This window comes from Sciurus vulgaris, assembly GCF_902686455.1.
Source record: "Sciurus vulgaris genome assembly, chromosome: 5".
NCBI lineage: Eukaryota > Metazoa > Chordata > Mammalia > Rodentia > Sciuridae > Sciurus > Sciurus vulgaris.
In genome coordinates, this window is record NC_136465.1 from 67,699,021 (window position 1) to 67,720,295 (window position 21,275).

Here is a 21,275-nt window from a genome sequence, read left to right on the forward strand (position 1 = left end):
GGAGAATCATACCTAGAATGATAAGAAGACCTAGAAAAGGAGGGGAGCTCACAGTGCTGTCCATGGTTGCCACATAATGCCTTCCCCCATGTTGCTTCATTGTGAAGTTGTGATTCTGATGAGAAGAAGCAAAATAAAGGAAATAGGACCGTTTGTATTCACCAGCCGCCCCTGTCATATTCTTGTTTGTCAGAAGGATAACGATTTTAGCATGATTCAATCTGATGTCCCTTAAGGTTTCTACTAAAGGATCAATAAATATTTTTATTCTCATAGTTTTACCAATAACAACAACATAAATATGATTGAAACCCAAACTTTTCCTTAAAACCTTGGTTTAGATAACAAATGTATTGTTTCTTGGCATAAGTTATTCTACAAAATATAACTTCTATAGCACCTTGTTTGAGCATTGACATTTTTATCTTGGAAGAAAAGATTAACAAAATAAACAATGAACTACTTTTTCCTCAGAGAGGATAGGTAAGCCTGAATACATAGATACACACTTTTAACTAAAGCCATTTAATTTCAGCATGTTTGTTCATCGTCTTTCCTTTTTTTTTCTCCTCCCTCCCTCCCTTCCTCCCTTTCTTCCTTCCTTTCCTCCTTCCTTCCTTCCTTCCTTCCTTCCTTCCTTCCTTCCTTCCTTCCTTCCTTCCTTCCTCCCTTCCTTCCTTCATTCCTTTTCTTGATGTCATTGGAACAAGGGGGTTTCAGCTATGTGTGCAAGAGTGAAGACATTTGGACAGTTCCTTTCATGCCAGAGGTCTTACTCCTTTTGCTTTTTGGTCTTATCTTGAGAACAGTGCAGTACAAGAGCAAAACTCTTTAAGAACAGAGTCATTTACATGGTCTATGTAACATCTCATGCTCTGGGAGCTGTCAGATATTTAGTGTGCAGCATCATGACTGTGCAAGAAACAGACTTCACACCAGATTTATGAATACTCAACCTAGGAACACTAAACTTTGATCATTGTCATGTCTTTTAGAAGGAAAAGTAAGTTCTTAAGACTTTCCTTCAGTTGCTTACCAAAAGTAATCTTTGGTCTCACATTTCTACTGGCATGGGTTTCTTTAGGCTTACATACTCATTCCTAAGAAGTACTCGAAATACTTTCTGGCTTGAAAATGGATTTGTGTATGCTTTATTAGGGTTTCTTTTTTAAGTTTTTAAACTTAATGCTAGATAACAAGTATTAAAGATTATCTCATGCTCTAAGAAAGTAACTAACCAAGTATACATTCCTATTAAAACTATATTGGAAAGCTTTCTTTACTTAAAAAATATTTTTTAGTTGTAGATGGACACAATGCCTTTATATTTTATTTATTTTTATGTGGTGCTGAGGATCAAATCCAGTACCTCACACTTCTAGGCAGGTACATTACCACTGAAACACAACCCCAGCCCCTGGAAAGCTTTATTAACCAAATGAATAAAATGCAGATGCTTTGCTCACTTTCTGGATGTAACTCTCTTTTTTCCTCTATCCTTCACTTCCTCTTCTAAGAGCTGCTTTTCAGAAGATTCTATTTGTCATACAATACCATATGAAAAGAATAAAAATTACCGTACTTATATTCAAGGTTGTCTTAGTTGTCAGTTGGGCCACTATAACAAAGTATCTTAGACTGAGTGGTTTATAAACATTCATTGCTCAAAGTTCTGGAGACTGGAAAGTCCAAGATCAAAGCCTCAGCCAATTTGGTGTCTGAAGAGGATCCTCACTCTGCTTTGTTAGTAGCACCTTCCTGCTGCATCCTCACATGTCAGAAGGGATGAACAAGCTCCCTCAGACCTCTTTTATAAGGGTAATCTGTGACTCAATCATTTCCCAACGACCCCCACCTCTTCTTACCACCATATTGAGGGATGCAAACGTTCCGATCATAAGAAACATCACTGGGGCCATTCCAGAAGAGAGAAATTAGTTATTGCAGATAATTTATTGATCTGTATTTTCTTTGTTACCATTGTATACTAGAGGAAGAACTGGTTTTAAAATGCACACACATTCTTAGGTGAAAATAAAAAGCACCCAAATGACCAACAATATGGGACTCATTAAACTTCCATTCAACTGAATACTATGCAGCCAGAAAAAAATTAGATTTCAGAATAATATTTCATGACATGAAAAAACAATTATTATGAGAATAGATAAATAAAACTTATTGGGTATTGATTTTAGCTAAGAATGAAACTTCTGAGTTGGTTAATCCTTACTGCAGTCTTGTGAGGAGACTATTGTTATTCTCATTTTAAAGGTAAGAAAACTCAGGTTCAGAGAATTTAAGTGATTTGCCCAAGCTGATAATAGGCAGAGCTAGAATTCAAACCAAGGCAATTTGACTCTAAAGCACTTGCCCAGTCATCATTACATATCTCTAAACTTTTTTATGAAACTAAATCAAATGTTTATAATGTCTCTAGAAAAAAAATTTATAAAGATAACCTATTTTTTTAAGAATGTACTTTTTTTCCTTTTAGTTGTAGATGGTCACAGTACCTTTATTTTATTTATTTATTTTCATGTGGTGCTGAGGAACAAACCCAGTGCCTCACACATGCTAGGCAAGTGCTGTACCACTGAGCCACAACCACAGCCCCAAATTACCAAATTGTGACAAAACAGAATTGGTGAAGGGATAACATATCCTGCCAGATATCATATATACTATAAAATACCGTAATTTTTAAAGTAACATTTTGTAGTAGGAATAGAGAAGAAATAGAATAAATCAGAAGAGTGTGCACTTGTCGCTGGCTCTTTGTGGTTCCAAAATTCATGGATATATGTCACCGCCTGCAGCAACAACTTGCACGGGTCTTATGGGTGGTGGAGTGGAAACTGAGGCACTTCTATCTTTCTCTTTAGTGCACTGCTTTCTTGCTTGTTTATAGAGGATAGAGGAAATGAGGTTTACTTGCTTTGAGAGGAGAGAGAGCCCGCTTATCAGAGAGAAAGAAACTTTGCTTAAGAGAGAAACTTTGAGAGAAAGACAAGCTTTGCTTAGAGCTTAGAGGAAGAGACTTGCTACACCTTAAAGTCCTGCATCCTGTGAACTAAGGGTACGTCCACCCAAGGTGCCCTAGTGATGCGTCTCAGTTCTCCGTTCCACGATCTGCTTTCCGCCACTGCCCCTACTCGCTGCTGCCGCGTGTGTCTTCTTCTGCTGTTTTCCTGCTAATGGCTGCTGTGTCTCTGTCTCGCTCCGCCTACACTTATATCACCTCCAGGAGGCGGAGAGCAGGGCCACGCCTCTTACGCAAAGATTAGGCGAGACGCACCTAGCAGGCAATTAATGCTCGAGAACACATGCACATACATTGTATGCATGGACGAGAAAATCACCTGAGTGTGCTTCTGTCAGTTAACCTCCTCGCTGCCCATGTAATCAGGCGCCATCCCGGCGCCGCCAACATAACACAGCCCCCAACATGCACTTTTTTATGTTCACAGAAAATAAACTGAATTAGTTTGTGTAAGTATTTATGGTGATTATCACAGATTAGAGGAATCAGGTGATTTTTCTTTTTAACTATTTTTCACGTGATAGTAACTTTTAGTACTTTAAAACTTCAAGTTTTTACATTTTATTAGTGCAACATATATTAGAGTTTAACTCTATTTTTAGTGTAATCTGCATTTTCTGAATTGCATTCTTGACAAAGTGATCCTCTAAGATATATTATTCATTTATTCTGGGCTTAAATTAACCAATCACATAGAATCACCACTGCATTCCTCCTTTTTGGTAAACACAGAGAAATGGCAATGGGATACTACTCTTTTGGTTTAAGACTAAGGAGAAAGATTTCAGGGTATTGATTTTCAAAACAAATTATCAATTGATGGTATAAAGAAAAGCTATTGAATTTTATATATATAGTTTCTGTCTGATCATTGAACTCTATAGTAAGTTGTAATAATTTTTTCAAATGATTCTCTTTAACTTTCTAGATGATTATATAATCATTGTACTTACAAATAATAACTTTCCCCTGATATTTATGGTCTATATGTTCTCTAACATCCAAAAAAGTTGAATAGTTACTTTCAAAGATGTATATATTCTTATAATAGTAACATGGAAATATGTGTCCTATACCTCACATAGTCCCATGTTACTATTATAAGAATAAAGTTAGAATCCTATATATAGTATAATTCATTCTTTATTTCAAAATAATAAGCACTGTATAAAGTGCTTGATTCAGATATATAGTCTCTCCTCAAAAAATTCCAATACTAGTTTGGGTACCTGTCCTTATCAGCTTAAGAAACCAAAAACAATGCCATAGATTGGGTGACTTAACCAATAAAAACGTTTCCTCACAGTTCTGAAGGCTGGGAGGTCTAAGATCAAGGTCCCTGCTGATTGAATTCCTGGTGAGGACTCTCTTCCTGACTTGCAGAGGCCTCCTTCTCTCTGTTTCTTGACATGTCAAAAAATTAGAGAGAGAGATGTATCTCTGTCTTGCTCTTCATATAGGGCCACAGTCATATTGACTCAGGTCCCCACCCTTATGACTTCTTTAACCTTAATAACCTTTTAAAGATCCTGTCTCCCCCAAGCATGGTGGCCCAGATCACTTATTTAGCAAAACACTGTCTCAAAATAAAATCTAAAAAGGGTAAGAGTGTAGCTCAGCAGTTAAGCACCCCTGGGTTCAACCCCCAATATCCTCCTCTCCCCCCAAAAAAAATTCTTTCTACAGAGCAGTGACATTGAAGGTTAGAGCTTCAGTATATGCATTTGGAAGTTATATAATTCTCTCCATAACAGTGCCTAAACACGTTCTAGTGTCCTCAGAAATCCTGTTTAATTGATTTTATTGCAGATGGGATTCTTTTTATCCTTATGAAATTCTTAAGGTACTTATTGCTTTATAGTGTATCTTTAGGAGATTTACCTAAATTTAACCTTGTGAATCATTTCCTCTTAGACACAAAATCGAATGAAGCTAATGGCTGACAACTACGAGGACGACCACTTCAAGTCCTCCCATTCCAGTCAAACGAATCATAAACCCTCCCCAGACCAGGTAAGACTTCTCCTGAATATTTTACTTTAAAAAAAAAAAACACACATTTATTTTGATGTATTTTCTACTAGTGTGTTGCAGATTCTGGGGTATAAAATAGAAGACGAAAAGTAATTAGCTAATTCAGGTTCTGAAAACTCCTTCACATGTTTTTTAAACACAGACTATGCATTTGACACATAGGAAGCTGATGATTTTGAATTTTTTAATTGCAGGTTCTTGAAAAATTTAAGAATGACAAAGAATCCTTGAATTAGGTTGAGGATAAAAGTCCTGCTTTTCTTATTAAAAAACAGTGCCTTATTAGAAAAAATAAGACTGTCTTTGTGAGCTAAGTGAGGTACAACTCTGTATAGGTTACTTCTATTTAATTGCAGATTATGAAATCTCAGCTCATCACCTATTAAAAGTGAAAATTTCTTCACTACATTTCCTGGTAGTTCCCCTTAATATGTCATTTTCAAGGAAAATCATTGCCTTCAGTTTCTCATCAATGCAGAAGAGACATTGATGTGCCTGAAGGAAGCCATATCCTATTGCAGTTTTTTAGAAGGGAACTCTCCCAAGATCTTGAAAGTGATGGATGGGAGAGAATGGTGAACAGATTACCTCATATCCCATTGCCAAAACTCAGATTTCAACATCTCCATCACACCCAGTCTTAAAATGTATGGCTAAGGGGAAAAAAATAATCAAGTAATCACATCCATATGACTAAAGAGTCAAGAAAAACTCCCCTGCTAAACATCTCCATAAATGACAGTTGTGGCACTGTCCTAGGAGAAGTAGCAGAAATACTGCAGATGGAAGTAGCAGTAAAAGCCAAAGTGCTATTATTTCTGAAATTCAGATAGTATAGTCCTAATATATTGATATGTACTAAGCCAGTTGAAACCCACCTTATATTTTAGAGGGAAGTCTTTAATTAAAGAGAAATGGAGAGTGGTCTGCTTGATGTCAGCAATCCTTCCCTGCCAGGAACTCACTTTGCTTTCTCTGCCTGCTTCCTAATACCTGGAATTGTATTTATGTCAGTGTATCTAAGATGCATGTTAGATCCTTCCCATGAAACGAGAGAGAAATTGAGCGGGGTTGGTATGCAGATGGAGAAAGGTTGAAGAAAAGGTACAACATAAAGAGAAAAAACCCAGCTTGATAATATTGCCCAGAGACAACATCTGAGAAAAGCAGGAATAGAACTGTACTGATAAACTAATTACTAATTTTGATAGTTCAGAGGATTAGAACCTAATATTTTTTTAAAAAAGTTAAGAATTTCTTTTCTGCTACATTATGTCTTTATCTTTGTTTTAATACTAACCAACTCTTTTTCATTCCCATGCTGCCCCGGGGCATTGTTTCCTTTGTCATCTCTCCCCATAGGATGAGGAGGAGGGTATATGGGCATAGCCAATCAGATGCTCTTAGTTCAGCCATTTTGTTCAGAACGGTGAGAAACAGCTTTCCTTAACTACAAAAGTGATTTTTGTTTGTTTTAATTTTTTTTCTTTTTTCACACTCATTCTCACATCTTGTTTCTGTGTAATTTATGAAATCCTTTGGTATGCTTTCTGTTTTTTTCATTTTCACATGATTCCTGTGTGTGTTGCTGTGCATCTGACATAGTGGGGTGGATTTTGTGACTTTTTTTTTCCTGTTGTGTGTTAATAGTCACTTTCACAATTTCTTTCTATACATTTTTGGGAGAACTTCCAGGGCATATGACTAAATTACTCTAGTAATGATTTTTATTAATAAATTACCTTTACAGTGTCCTGGTAAGGTTCATACTTACATCAAAGTGGCAAGAGAAAATTGATCAAATACTCTGTGCTTAGCCTGGGTTTGAGATGTCCTTCTTATGGTAATTAATTTTAAGTACAGAGTCCTTTTTTTTTTTTTTTTTTTTTTTTTTTAAGTAGACTGTGAATTTGTTTCTACCTATAGAAAAGTACTCTGAATTCTTCAGGGTCAGTACCTAGAACATCCCTTCAGGCTTTGACATCGCTCTCAGAATTTCCCTAAAAATAAAGAGGAGCAAAGAAGTAAAGGAAGACTTTCTTAGAAGTCAATCTAAAGAATTCTTTTCCTTTTCATAGATTTCTGCTGTGTTAAACAGTTGCCAGGACACTGTCTAAAGTCTCCTTTCCAGGTCAATTGACTGGAAAATATGGTCCAGCTGTGGTAGTATCACCCTTTGATCTGATGCCCTTGAGGTTTGACTAAGGAAATCCTTTTCTTAAAAAAGTAATAATTATGATTAATAACTTCACAAATATTGGTGGCCTTGCACTCCCTGAATTCACTGCCGATGTTAATTGATGATATCACTGTTTCGGAGTCAGTTCTCCCTGAAATGTCTGTCTTGATGTTAAACTGCTTAAAATGATGTGGACTCATGTAGCCCTTTTAACTGTCGAACACAGCCAAGGAGGATGGAGAGGTAAGTTGTGGAAATGGGCCATAAACTGTGAGATGGGCAGCTTTCCAAACAGCTTTATCTTGTGGGTGTAAATGAAGGTGAAATACACAGTATCAACCAGAAAGTTCTTTGGGTTCAAGTACTACCTGCCAGAGAAAGCTAAAGCTAAGAAAATCAGGGTTCTGGTGTCTTTTTCTGCACTCTACAGGAGTACATATTTGACATCATGAGGTGTGTAGGAGCCACACATGTAGCTTACCAGTCCTCCAGAAGTGAACGTGGTTCTGCCTTGTCCATTTGGCAGTATATGGGAGCTTCTTGGCCTGCCTTAGCAGGAAGCTCCTCCCCCACATATATAAGCAGGATGATATTTTTCTTGCATGCCCTTTTTCTAGTGAATCAGAAGAAACATGTTAATGTTCTGGGAAACAAGATCAGTTAGATAATTTACTGGGGAGACTGAAAAGTGAACAAACCATCATGTACATTTATTCCAAAAGTCTCTATTTTCCTTTCTCTTCTACCAGATTAGAACAAATCCTAGCAAGAGTCCAAATGCTCTTGATTTTACTTTTTCTAATTATTGTGTAATTGAGCTTACTTAACAAAACTATTACTGCCATTGGTTTAACACAATGCAATTGCAGTTAGTTGACCAAAGCTGGAGTTCTATGATACAGTCTTTCAAACTTTCTAAAATATGCTACAAAAATCATTATATGATAAAAATTTTACCTAAGAAATGCATGAATGACCCCTAAAACACTAGGAAGTTTCAACTTGCCATCCAGTTTCATTTGTTTCTTTGCTTATTCTACAGAGAAAAGTTTTTCTCACAATAATTTCAAACTTGATAATTTCTGTATCAAACTTAATAGCTTAATGTTTTACAACTAAAGCATTTTTGCGGGACAACCAATTATCTGCAAAGTATGAGCATTACTAAAGATAATTGATACTCAGATGGAAAAGAGAATCATAGAATTACAGAGCCAAAAGGGGTTTTGCAGTTAGGCCATTTAATGGAAGGTAGTGTAGCATAATAGTTCAGGGTATAGACTTTGGAGCAGAATGCCCAGATTCAGATTCTACATCACCACTTATTTTGTATGACTTTGGACAAGGCATGTCATCTTTCTGTACTTCGATTTTTTCATCTTTAAGATGTTAATGGTTTTGAGAAGTAGATGAGTTGTGAGAGAAATGCCTCTCAGCCAAACTACACAGCTTTGAATCTAGACTCCTTCACCTACCTACTTACCTTGGGAAAGTGATTTAAACTCTCTGAACACCAGTTACTTTATCTTTCAAAATGAGGTTTTTAGTGCATGGCAAAGCGGGTTGCTGGATAGATTACTAGGATAATGTATGTAAAATGCTTTGAACAGTACTTAACCAGCAAATTCTGTGTGTCTGTTACTATATTTGTTGTTGCTATTGTCATCAACATTAGCTCTATCTAAAGGAAATGTTAAATTTTCAGTAAATGTTAGTTACTATTATTATTATCAAATCTAGTCCAGTGCCCTCATTTTACAGGTAAGAATGCAAAACAGAGGTATTGAAAGTTGTGACCCAAGGTCCCCAGGTATTTCTATGATCTGGAAAGAGAGAATAGTGGCTATCAATAAAAGAGATAGCAGAGAAACATCAGTGATTGTATCTTCCTTTTTTTCACTTTTTTTAAAAATTTTGATTCATTATACACAAATGGTGTACAACTGTCGTTTCTCTGGATGTACACGAAGTAGAGTCATACCATTTGTGCAATCATACATGTACATAGAATAAAGATGTTTGTCTCATTTTATTATCTTTCCTTCCCTGCCCCTTCCCCACCCCTCATTTCCCTCTACAAAAGCCATCCTTCTTCCATTCCTCCCTCACCCCATTATGTATCATTATCCACTTATCAGAGAAATCATTCAGCCTTTGGTTTTTTGGAAATTGGCTATTTCACTTAGCATGCTTATTCTCCAGCTTCATACATTTACCTGCAAATGCCATAATTTTATTCTTCTTTGTGACTGAATAATATTCCATTGTGTGTGTGTGTGTGTGTGTGTGTGTGTGTGTGTATCAATCACGGTTTCTTTATCCATTCATCTATTGAAGGGCATCTAGGTTGGTTCCACAATCTAGCTATTGTGAATTGAGCTGCTATAAATATTGATGTGGATGCATCACTGTAGTATGCTGATTTTAAGTCTTTTGGGTATAAACCCAGAAGAAGGATAGCTGGGTCAAATGGTGGCTCCATTCCAAGTTTTCTAAGGAATCTCCATACTGCTTTCCAGAGTGGCTGCACCAGTTTGCAACCCCACCAGCAATGTATGAGTGTACCTTTTTCCCACAGCCTCACCAACACCTGTTGTGTTGCTTGTATTTTTGATAATAGACATTCTAATTGGGGTGAGATGAAATCTTAGGGTAGTTTTGATTTGTATTTCTCTTATTACTCTAGACGTTGAACATTTCTTCATATATCTGTTGATTGCTTGTAGATCGTCTTCTGTGAAGTGTCTGCTCATTTCCTTAGCCCATTTATTGATTGGGTTATTTGTATTCTTGGTGTAAAGTTTTTTGAGTTCTTTATAGGTTCTGGAGATTAGTGCTCTATCTGAAGTATGTGTGGCAAAGATTTTCTCCCACTCTGTAAGCTCTCACTTCACATTGTTGATTGTTGCCTTTGCTGAGAAAAAGCTTTTTAATTTGAATCTATCCCAATTATCGATTCCTGCTTTTATTTCTTGTGCTTTGGGAGTCATGTTAAGGAAGTCTGGTCCTAAGCTGACATGATGAAGATTGGACCTACTTTTTCTTCTATTAGGTGCAGGGTCTCTGGTCTAATTCCTAGGTCCTTCATCCATTTTGAGTTGAGTTTTGTGCAGGGTGAGAGAGAGAGGTTTAGTTTCATTTTGCTGCATATGGATTTCCAGTTTTCCCAGCACCATTTGTTGAACAGGCTATCTTTCCTCCATTGCATGCTTTTGGCACCTTTGTCTAGTATGAGATAACTGTATTTATGTGGGTTTGTCTCTGTATCCTCTATTCTGTACCATTGGTCTATTCTGGTGCCAATACCATTCTGTTTTTGTTACTATTGCTCTGTAGTATAGTTGGAGGTCTGGTTTTGTGATACCAGCTGCTTTGCTCTTCCTGCTAAGGATTGCTTTAGCTATTCTTGTCTCTTATTCTTCCAAATGAATTTCATGATTGCTTTTTCTGTGTCTATGAGATACGTCATTGGGATTTTAATTGGAATTGCATTGAATCTGTATAGCACTTTTTGTAGTATGACCATTTTGACAATATTAATTGCCTATCCAAGAGCATGGGAGATCTTTCCATCTTCTAAGATTTCTTTAATTTCTTTCTTTAGTGTTCTGTAGTTCTCTTTATGTATCTTCCTTTTATCACCAAAAGTTTGATCTTCTTTATGTTGAGGAATTTTTCCCTTGGAAAAACATCCTGAATTTTGTAAATTTCCTATAAAAGCCAGACACAGTGGTACATCTGTATAAAAGATATTTAGTCAGTGATGTTATCTTTAAAATAATTAACTGTCAAGGGCCCTCCTAAGATGCTCAGACCAAGGATTACCTCCACTTAAAAAGAATGACAGTGCCTTTTCTCTGCCCTCAGCCTAGGAAAAGTTCATGTGAAATGCAGTCGCCTTTCTTTCATGCCTCCTACTCTTTTCAGGCATTCATTCCTCTTAGGTGTTCACTAAGTAGAATTTGAGCAGGATTTGGTAATCATCTAACAACCTAATTACATTAGGTCTAATGTAATCTAAACAGAAATGTGTTTAACTGATTTACTGAGGAGTTATTATGTAGCTGACTTAATTTAGGCTTTTTACATATATCATACACTAAGTTGTTTAAACAATAAACATTTATTTCTAATAGTTCTGGAGGCTAGAAGTCTGAGATCAGGATGCCAGCACCATTGAGTTCTTTCTTAGTGAGGGCCTGCTTTTTGCTTTGCAGATAGCAGGCTTCTCTCTGGTGAGGAAAGGAGGCAAATTCTTTTGTATTTCTTCATATAAAGGTATTAATTCCATCATGGCCTAATTGCCTTGCAAGGTCCCATCTCCGGATCCCATCACATTAGAGATTAAGATTTCAACATACACATTTGGGAGGACACAAACATTCAGCCCATAGCAATAACATTATTGCTGACTCCTAGAATGTCAAGTAGCAATGCAAATCTAGCCTTATCCAACCCAACAGGGAGCTCCAGACCACAGATTTTCTGTCTAAATTAGCTTACACACACCACTCTCTTATCTCTTTAATTAAAGCTTTCTTCTTCTTCCACTTTCTTCCTCCTTTACTATGGAATGTAAGCACTGTAAAGATAGGAACTTGTCTTGTTTTGTTTTAGTTTTTGTGCTGGGGATTGAACCCAAGGTAATGTACTTTCATGCTAAGTACATACTACCATTGAGCTACCCTCCCAGCCAAAACAAGGTCTTTAATATGTTTACTTTTGTATTCCTGATATCTAGAACAATGCATAGTTTTAATAGGCCCTCAGATTAAAAATACTTACATGTAATTTGAATAGTATGTGTATATATATATAATATATATATATACTTATGTGTGTACAATTAATTTCCAAATGCATGAAATCCAGAGTAGAAAAAATAGTTTACATTGAAACCAAGAGCATAAAATTGAACTTTAAAGTCCACCTTACTAGTACAAGAAAGGGAATGTAGAAAGGAGAAATAGGAAAAGTATCTACAAACAAAAGAACTTAGAAAAATGGTAAGAATTTAAAAGAATGTCCTAATGAAGTCCTGGAATCTGGCTCCTATTATTTCACGCTAAATAAAGTGGAGTGAGTTTTAATTCAGAAACCTTTTCCATTTGTTCACTGAATGTCTTTCAGGTAGAAATTTTTATTCTAGTAACCTGTGGTTCAGATGACATGTAGGAACCAGAAGGGGAACTATCCCAGCTAAAACAGGTGTCTTCGTCTTTTATTCATTCCATGATTATCCCCCACCCACACTTCTACTTTACTATAGGGTACCCACAATTCAGATAGACAAAGTATACACTTGAGTTCACACAAACGGCTACCCATTGAGATTTACTAGTAGTTGACTTCCCTTGGACCTTGTCTGACTCACTGTCCTCTCAGTTGTTGTCTCCTAGGTTTGTTTTCATGCTTTAGAGTCCTTGTAGGTGTTAGACCAAATAACCTGATTTAGTGAAGAGTTATTATGTAGCTGACTTAATTTAGGCTTATTTCATATACCATACACTGAGTTTTTAAAACAATAAACGTTTATTTCTAACAGATCACCAATGATTGTCTTCATTTGTAAAATCAGGATAATACATCAGCCTCATAGGACTGACTGATGATTAAATGAGGTAATAGAAAGTGCTTTAAACAGTGTCTTTGTAACAGCATGGTTGCTTCTGTAATGTTAGCTATTAAATTGCTTTAACACTAAGATACAGGCTGACTGTTCTGGGTGCAGAGTGAGGCAAAACATCATAGCAGGAAGGCATAGAGGAGGAGGGCTGCTCAACTCAGAGCAGCCAGAAAGCAGAGAGAAAGAAAAGGCACTAGGGACAAAATATAAACCCCGAAGGCACGTGCCTAGGGACCTACTTCCTCTAACTACCCCCTACCTGTCTACTGTTGCCACCCAGTACAGTAGTTCTTTCAAATCATTAATCCACCAAATGACTTGATCTATGGATTAGGTTACAGCCCTCATAATCTAATTATATCACCTCTGAACTTTCCTGCATCATCTGTCACAAGAGCTTTTTGCGGGGACATCTCACATCCAAACCATAATATTGGCCATTTCCAGCATGATATCTACTCCCTTTTCTCCCTCCTTCTCTTCTCCACTTTCTTTTTTGTATTCCTCCAGGCTATCTTTAAATAGGAGGATAGAGTGAAAGTTTCTGTCTTCAGATTATCCTTGCACTACCCCAGTTCCACTTTAATAGCATGCCCTGTCTATTGGCCTCCAAATTAATCTCTATTTTTTTTTCTTTGTCCTAGGCATAAAATCTCCTTTCAGCCTTTTAGGATTCTCTAACCTCCCTCCTGCCCCACCTTTGCCGATCAGAATAAAATTCTCATTCTTTGTGCTTTTCATACTTTCCAAAGGGTTCTACTCCCTTTACTCCTAATCCTTCCATCTGAGGTTCTCTGTTCTCTGCTGGTATCATGGCCAGGCTTCCTCCCACTCTCTGCATTCCATCTTCATTAAGTCCCTCAGTAGTCCCTTCCTTCTTAGGAAGTACTGTTTCTTATCATTATTAGCATACACTGGAACACATAAACAATTTGGATGTGTTCTCCCCCCCTACTCCAAGCAGCTTCAACTTGTGTCAAAATCAAAAACAGTTTTTGGAAAAGGAGTTTTCTGACAAGAACATTGGAGAACTGAAACTAATGATGGGTGATATTGATGGTTGTCATTTAGAGAATACCTGCTATGTATCAAATACTGAGTTGTAAGCGTATGGGCACATTGTAAGGCATATTCTTAATCAGTACAACAATCACAGGAAATAGACACCATTTTCAGTATTTTAAAAATTTGTTCTAATTAGTTATACATGACAGCAGAATGCACTTTGACATATTGTACACAAGTGGAGCACAACTTCTCATTTCTCTGACTGAACACAATGCAGAGGCACACCAGTCAGTAGTTTACTACTTAGGAAATTAGGCTACAGAGAAGTCAACTAACTTACCCAAGTTCACATAGCCAGATTTGAACCTAGAAGTTATTTGATTGAGCCACAGCTTGACCCACCTCTAATAAGGAAACCTAACTAGAAGCATTGTTTAAAGAAGTTGTAATGCCTTTATGCTTACAGTAATTATAGGAGGAAGGAGAATAAATGATGACATTTATAACATGATGCCCCAAAACATGGCACCTTGGCATGTGAGAAAACAACCACAACAGAAAAGTCTCTCTGACTTTCTCCTGTACTTCTCCCCTGAAGCACGCCATAAAAGAACTCTCTGACCTTCCTCTAAAGTAGGTCATAAAACTTTCCTTCTAAAGGTGCTTACCTGGAGGAAAGAAATATCCTTTTATCTTGAATGACAAAGGCACACAGGGAAGAATAAACAGACCTCACTGAGCCCCTCCCCTCATTTTATTACTCTTAGGTCACTTGGTCTTCCAGTGACATTTCTCCATCACAGAACTCTCAGACACCATAGCAATATACAAATTTCCCTGTTTCTTAGTGGGGGCTGGATATCTTTCTGAGGGCTCCTTGTGTCATGTAAAAATTCATACTAAATAAATTTGAATGCTTTTCTCTTACTAATCTGCCTTTTGTTATAAGGGTCTCAGCCAGGAACTTAAAGATAGATGAGATATCTCTTCTCCCCTAAGAATATTTCCATAAGAATATCCAATTTAAAAATAATGAATTAGAGCTGTGGCACACACTTATAATACCAAAAATGGCAAATCACAAATTTGAGGCCAGCCCAGGTAATTTAGTGAGCCCATGTCTCAGAATAAAATTTTAAAAAGTGGTGAGGATGCTGGGGATATTGCTCAATAAGTAGAGTGCTTGCATAGCATGTGAGAGACCTTGGGTTCAATCCCCAGCACTGCCAAAAAAAAAAATTATTGAAGAGTATTGGTAAAAAAAACTCCTTGAAACTAAGTGGGAAAGGACCAGCATGTAAATAAGTAGCAGCATGTAAATGTTGGATTAATTCATACGTAATATCCTCAATCTTTCTGATAACATATTTTAGGCTTTGTAAACTACAAATGCACTTTCCTCAAATAATTATAAACCCTGGATGCATTTTATTCAGGGCACAAAGTACTTTTTTAAAAACTTAAGTTATGGAGGAAATAAGTTTGTAATGGATATAGAGTTTCAGTGTTGCAAGATGAAAATAGTCTAGGGTATGATGATACAACAGTGTGAGTATACTTTGGTATTACAGAATTTTAGTTAGAAGTGGTGAAGATGGGAAATTTTACGTTCTGTATCTTACTACAATTAAGATATTTTACTTAAAAAAAGATAAGTAATGCTAATTATTTGGCAAAAATATATTGAAAATATGCACTGAATAATTGGAAACACCTTTCTCAGTGAAGAAATATTTACCTCTCCCAGGTAAATAGCTCAAGGTTTTTCAACTTTTTGAAATAGAAAAAACTGCCATTGGCTTTTTTTTTTTTTTTTTTTTTTTTGACCTTTGTGTTTTTGCTTTGGAACAGGACTATTTGATTGCTCCATTAGCATATTAAAGGATTTGTTGCTATTTGGGTTCCCTTCATTGAACTGCTTTGGACAGGTCTTTAAAGGAAATATTTGCATAATTTATTATTTTAAAATATGTTCCATTTGGGGTTCCTTTAACAAAGATACTCACCTGTACTAGATGCCACAGAAAGCTCTGAATTGAGTTTTCAGATGAATTGAGACAGTTTTTTCAGTAGAGATACAAATGGTGAGCACCTTTTAGAAATTGGATCCAGAAAAACTACTACAAATGATGGACTGACATTTAAATAATTTTACAGCTTCAATTAAGTTGGAGTTGGGTTTTTTTTTACAGGGTTTTTGTTTGTTTTGTTTTGCTTTGTTTTGATGTTAGTTAACTTTTTAAGCAAATTCTAGAAGGAAAAACCTAGCTTGTCTGAGACCCTTGAGTTCTGTTCCCAGCACTGCAAAAAACGAATAGGGCTGCTGGTTCATTCATTTTTACGGACCAGCTGTGTTCTTTGCCTTGTTTCCATTTTCACCTTACAAAAGCCTTCTGAGTCCCCTCATCAGAGTCCCCAACTGCTTCCAACCTAGTACTGCTTACTTCATGAATATTGTCTGCTCAAATAAAATCTGTTAAGGACAGTTGTCATGTCACAGTGGGGAGCTGAAACTCCAAACCTCAGCTCTTGTGTCCCAAGGAAAGAAAATTTAAAGTCATTTACAAAATCCAAGCAACAGAATTTTATTAGTGTTAGGAAGACTCAGGCAGAGGAGTACTCTCAAGAGAGTGGATCACCTTCAATAGAGAAACGACAAAGGAAACAATACTGCTTCCAAATTTATTACTTCCTGATGTTTGCCAGGAAAACTGAGTTCCACCTTGTTCAGTCTTTACCAATCAGATTTTAACTCCTACTCAGGGGAGCTTCATCCACAAGTGAATCTATGTTAATCTGGGTATTGGGATCAGTGACTTTACCTTAGTGTTCCTGTGCTAATAAGAAATTTCCCTTCTGAAATACAGTGAAAAACCTATGGCTATAAATTTCTAACTTTACCGTGACCTTAGTAGACCTTGCCAGGAGTTAACCACATCAATTTTTCTTTTCTGAAATATTTCTTAATTGGCTCCCTTTGTTTCTCAGGGTTAGTACACCTTTTTGTTTTCTACAAGTTACTTGATTGTTCATTAAAGGGGCGATTCAAAGAAACCCTGTGACCATGCTGTTATTGGTTCCCATTTTACTGCGCATTGCTAACTGCTACCTAAGAAGGGTTTCATAGAGTTTCCCCAGGCTGGCCTCAAACTCCTACCTTAGCCTCTCAGGTAGCTGAGATTGTAGGTGTGTGCCTCTGTTTCCTAGCTTAATTGTTCCCCCTTGAACAAAGTTTGATCCAAGCATATCTATTTTAGTTTCAAAGTGTGTAGTTTTTCCTAGATGGTCTTATTATTAATGACTTCTTGGTGTTAAAACTAAAATAAATTAGGAGGTCTTTAGTCTGAAGTGACTCTAGCACTCTGGGTCCCTACATTAGCAAATCAGAAGCCAGTCTAATATAAAAGGTCATATTCTAGGCCAATAAGAAGCCACCAACTAACCCCTGACCAGGGATTTTCCAATACTTAATCAAAAACTGCCCAACAAATCTCTTAACTAGGAACTTTCCACTGAAGCAATCCAAATAAAGGTCTAGAATTGTAACTCAGTGAACCTAGCATGTGTGAGGCCCTTGAGTTCTGTTCCCAGCACTAAAGAAAACAAAGGAAGCTGCTGTTCCACTTTTACCGACCAGATATGTTCCTTGCCTTACTTCCACTTTCACTTTCCAAAAGCCTTCCAGTCCCCTCATCAGTCTCCAACTGCTTGCAACCTAATACTGCTTAATTCATGAATGCCATCTGCTCAAATAAACCTATTAATCCAGGTGTGGTGGCTCGTGGGCCTATAATCCCAACTACTTGGGAGTCTGAGGCAGAATGATAAATTCTAAGCCAACCTGGGCAATTTAAAGAGACCCTGTCTCAAAATATAAAAGGGCTGCCTCTGGGTTCAATTCTTAGTACCACAAAAATTTTTTAAAATCTTTTGACACTCCTTTAATATCACTTGATCAAAGAACATACATTATAGTATTTTAAATTTTTTGAGACTTTTCCTTTGCCCATTACTAATTAGGTTATTTGTTGTTTTTAGTGTTAAGCTTTTTGAGTTCTTTGTATATCCTGGAAATTAATGCTATTGTTTCATGGCCCAGAATATGATCCACCTTGATGAACATAAACATTGTTCCCTTGAAAGAAATGGTATTCTTTGGTTATTGACTGTGATCTGTAAGAATCAGTTCAGGGTGGTTGGTAGAGTTGTTAGATCTTCCATGTCCCCCTGAAATTTGGGGGAAGAAGGCTCTTTCTATTAATTGCAGAGAGAAGAGTATTAAAATCTTCCACTCTAATTGGGGTTTTTTCTGTTTATCCTATGAATTCTGTCAATTTTTCTTTCATGTAGTATTAAGCTTTAGTTATGTTGGTTACCTACCTACTTACGATTTTTGTGTCCTCCTAATAAAACTGACTTGTCACTTTGAAATAACCCTCTTTCTTGCCAGGAATACTCTTTGTCTTGAAATCTATTTTATGGCTTTTAAATCATCAAGGAACAGTCAGAATACTTGTGGACTAATAACTTTTAGTGTTGTCTAGGTGGTAGATTGCCAGATAATTTGGTTTCCTCTGTGTATGGTTTTTTTGTTTGTTTGTTGTTTGTTTGAGACAGTGTCTTGCTAAGTTACTTAGGGCCTAAGTTGCCCAGACTGGCCTCTAACTTACAATCCTCCTGCTTCAGCCTCCTGAGTTCTTGAGGTTTCAGGCACATACTACTCTACTCGACTGTACATTTCTTTTTCATACTCTTATTTTCAAAGAGGCAGAATGTTGTTGTTGATGCTATACAACAGCAATAGAATAGGATAGAATGCTATACAACAATAGAAGAGTCAGAATAGTATTATGAATAAAACAGCACTTAATGCAGAAGGTTTGTTACCTCCTAGGTTGACAACAATGGTCCTAATGTTCTAATATTTCATAGTAAAGAAAGAAGAAAAAGAACTCATAATGACGTTGTAAGCAGATAGTCTAGGTTAAATCTTTTTTAAAAATTTTTATTGGTTCTTTTTAGTTATACATAACTTTAGAATTTGTTTTTGACATAATTATAAAAGCATGGAATTTAATTTGCTCTAATTCAGTTCCCAGTACTTCCCCTTTCCCTCTCCTCCCTCCCCTGTTCCCTTCCTTCCACTCCAGTGATCTGTTTTAGTCAGCTTTTTCACTGTTGTGACAAAAGGACCTCACAAGAACAATGAGAGGAGAAAAAGTTAAAAATAAAATGAAACGATTAAAAAAAAGTTTATTTGGGGTCTCATGTTTCAGAGGTCTCGGTCCATAGATGGTTAATTGTATTCCTCAGGTGAAGCAGAACATAGTGACTGAAGAGTATACCAAAGGAAAAGCTGGGAACAACCCAAAAATCAGAGAGAGCTCTGCTCAATAAGGACAAAATAAAACCCCAAAGGCCTAACCCCAGGGACCCACCTCCTCAAGGCACACCCTACCTACTGTTACCACTTTTAAATCCCTATCAGGGGATTAATTCACCAATTAGTGCTCTCATAACCCAATCATTTCATCTCTAAACCTTTTTGCACTGTCTTACACATGAGCTTTTGGGGGACACCTAATCCAAATCATAACATTTTGCCTCTGGTTCCCAAAAGCTTATGCCCATCTCATAGTGCAAAATATATTTAGTCCATTTTCAAGAGTCCAACAGTTCTAAGACTGCCCAAAGTTCAACTCCAAAGTGTCCTCTGAGACTCAGTGCAAACCCTTAGCATGAGCTTCTGCAAAAATCAAGTGAGTTACATATGTCCTATATAAACACACATAATAAACATTTCCATCCCAAAAAGAAAACGGGGTTGTAGAAAGAAGGGATGTGACCAAAGCAAGACCACAATCCAGATGGGAGGGTAAACAATTCCTATAGCTCCATGTCTAGCAGCTGGGGCACATGGAATGGTGACATCTCTCCGAAGGGTTGTATAGCTCTACCCCTGTGGCCTCTCTGTTGGCTTGTCTTTGTTCAATTCCTGCAGTTTTCCTAGGCAGACATTCCACATTACTGGCATTTCTTAAACTTCGGGGAGTGGGCTTCATTGCAGTTTTGACTTCCTCCTCACATCTGCACATATCACCCTCTCAGGGCTGCCCACAGGGATTCCAACCCTGTTGCACTTTACCTGGCCTCCCAGGCCTTTCTTTGAAATCTCAGTGGAAGCCTCCATGACCCCCTAACTCCAGCATCCTGCAACCACATGGTTGATGCCACCATCTTGAGCAGTAGCCAAGCCTCCAGGAATCCTGGCTACAGCATCCTCTGCGTGCCTGTTGGCTGAGCATAGTGAAAAAACTTCCTAGTCACTCTTGTGCAAGCAGGGTGCTCCACTAGTCTCTGCTCAAAGAAATTTTTATGTTTACACCCTTGAACCTGAGATGGGTGTAGTCTTGCCTATTCCTGAATTGCCCTCAAACCATCTTTCCTATTGTCTCTGGGCAAAGTGTTCAGCAATTCTTTAGTGGCTGTGATATCTTTAACAACCACACATTCCTTAGCTCCAGTTTTACTCACTCTTCTGACAGAACTCCTGAATTTTTGAGATCTTTCTACTTAGTTTTTTCTTCTGATTATCACTATAAACTTGGCTAAAAAATCACTAGCAATATCCATGCCACCTCCTGAATACTATACTGCCTAGAAATTTCTTCCACCAAATTAAGAAGTCCACATCTTTAAATTTAGACTCACAGAAAGCCTTAGGACACAGGCAAATTGCAGACAGTTTCTTAGCCAGAACATAACATGATGACCTCTAGTTCAATTTCCAATATGGGTCCTCCTTTTCCTCTGAAACCTCCCAAGTGCTGTCTTTGCCCAGTCCTGTCAGCATTCTTATTCTGAGGTCCCACCAGGATTGCCCATTAAATTCCACTTAAAATACTCTGAAGCATTTCCAGCTTACATCTCTAAATTTCTCAAAATTTCTCCCACAAATTCAAAAAAACTCCAAAAGTTTCCAAACCACATGGTCAGGGTAGTCACAGCAATGACCCCACCTAGGTACCATTTTCTGTTTTAATCAGCTTTTTTGCTACTGTGACCAAAGGACCTGACAAGAACAATAAAAGGAGGAAAAGGTCATTTGGGACCTCACAGTTTCAGAAGTCTTAATCCACAGATGCCGTCTCCATTCTTCAAGGCCTGAGGTAGGCCTTGAAGCACATCATGGCAGAAGGATGAAACAGAGGAAAGTACCTCAGGACATGGTACCAGGAAGTGGAGAGGGACTCCTCTCACCATGGACAAAATGCATATCCCAAAAGCATGCCCCCAAGAACCCACCTCCTCTAGCCATACCCTTCCTGCCTACATTTAATCCCTGTCAGGAGATTAACATACTTAGGTGAAGAACCCAATCATTT

The 21,275-nt window shown here is 37.3% G+C and overlaps 1 protein-coding gene across 15 annotated transcripts in view; it reads left to right on the plus strand.

The window, feature by feature from the left end:
* The window catches only part of ERC1 (ELKS/RAB6-interacting/CAST family member 1), a 633,143-nt gene that overhangs the window by 507,272 nt on the left and 104,596 nt on the right, over nt 1–21,275 (plus strand). For 12 of the 15 annotated variants that reach the window (XM_079140313.1, XM_079140314.1, XM_079140318.1 and 9 more), the window contains one exon: nt 4,958–5,056. In XM_079140313.1, the coding sequence (XP_078996439.1) occupies nt 4,958–5,056 (99 nt within the window). Of the gene's footprint in view, nt 1–4,957; nt 5,057–6,439; nt 6,507–21,275 lie in introns of all 15 variants that reach the window. The other 3 variants (XM_079140307.1, XM_079140308.1, XM_079140310.1) reach the window with 1 other exon arrangement.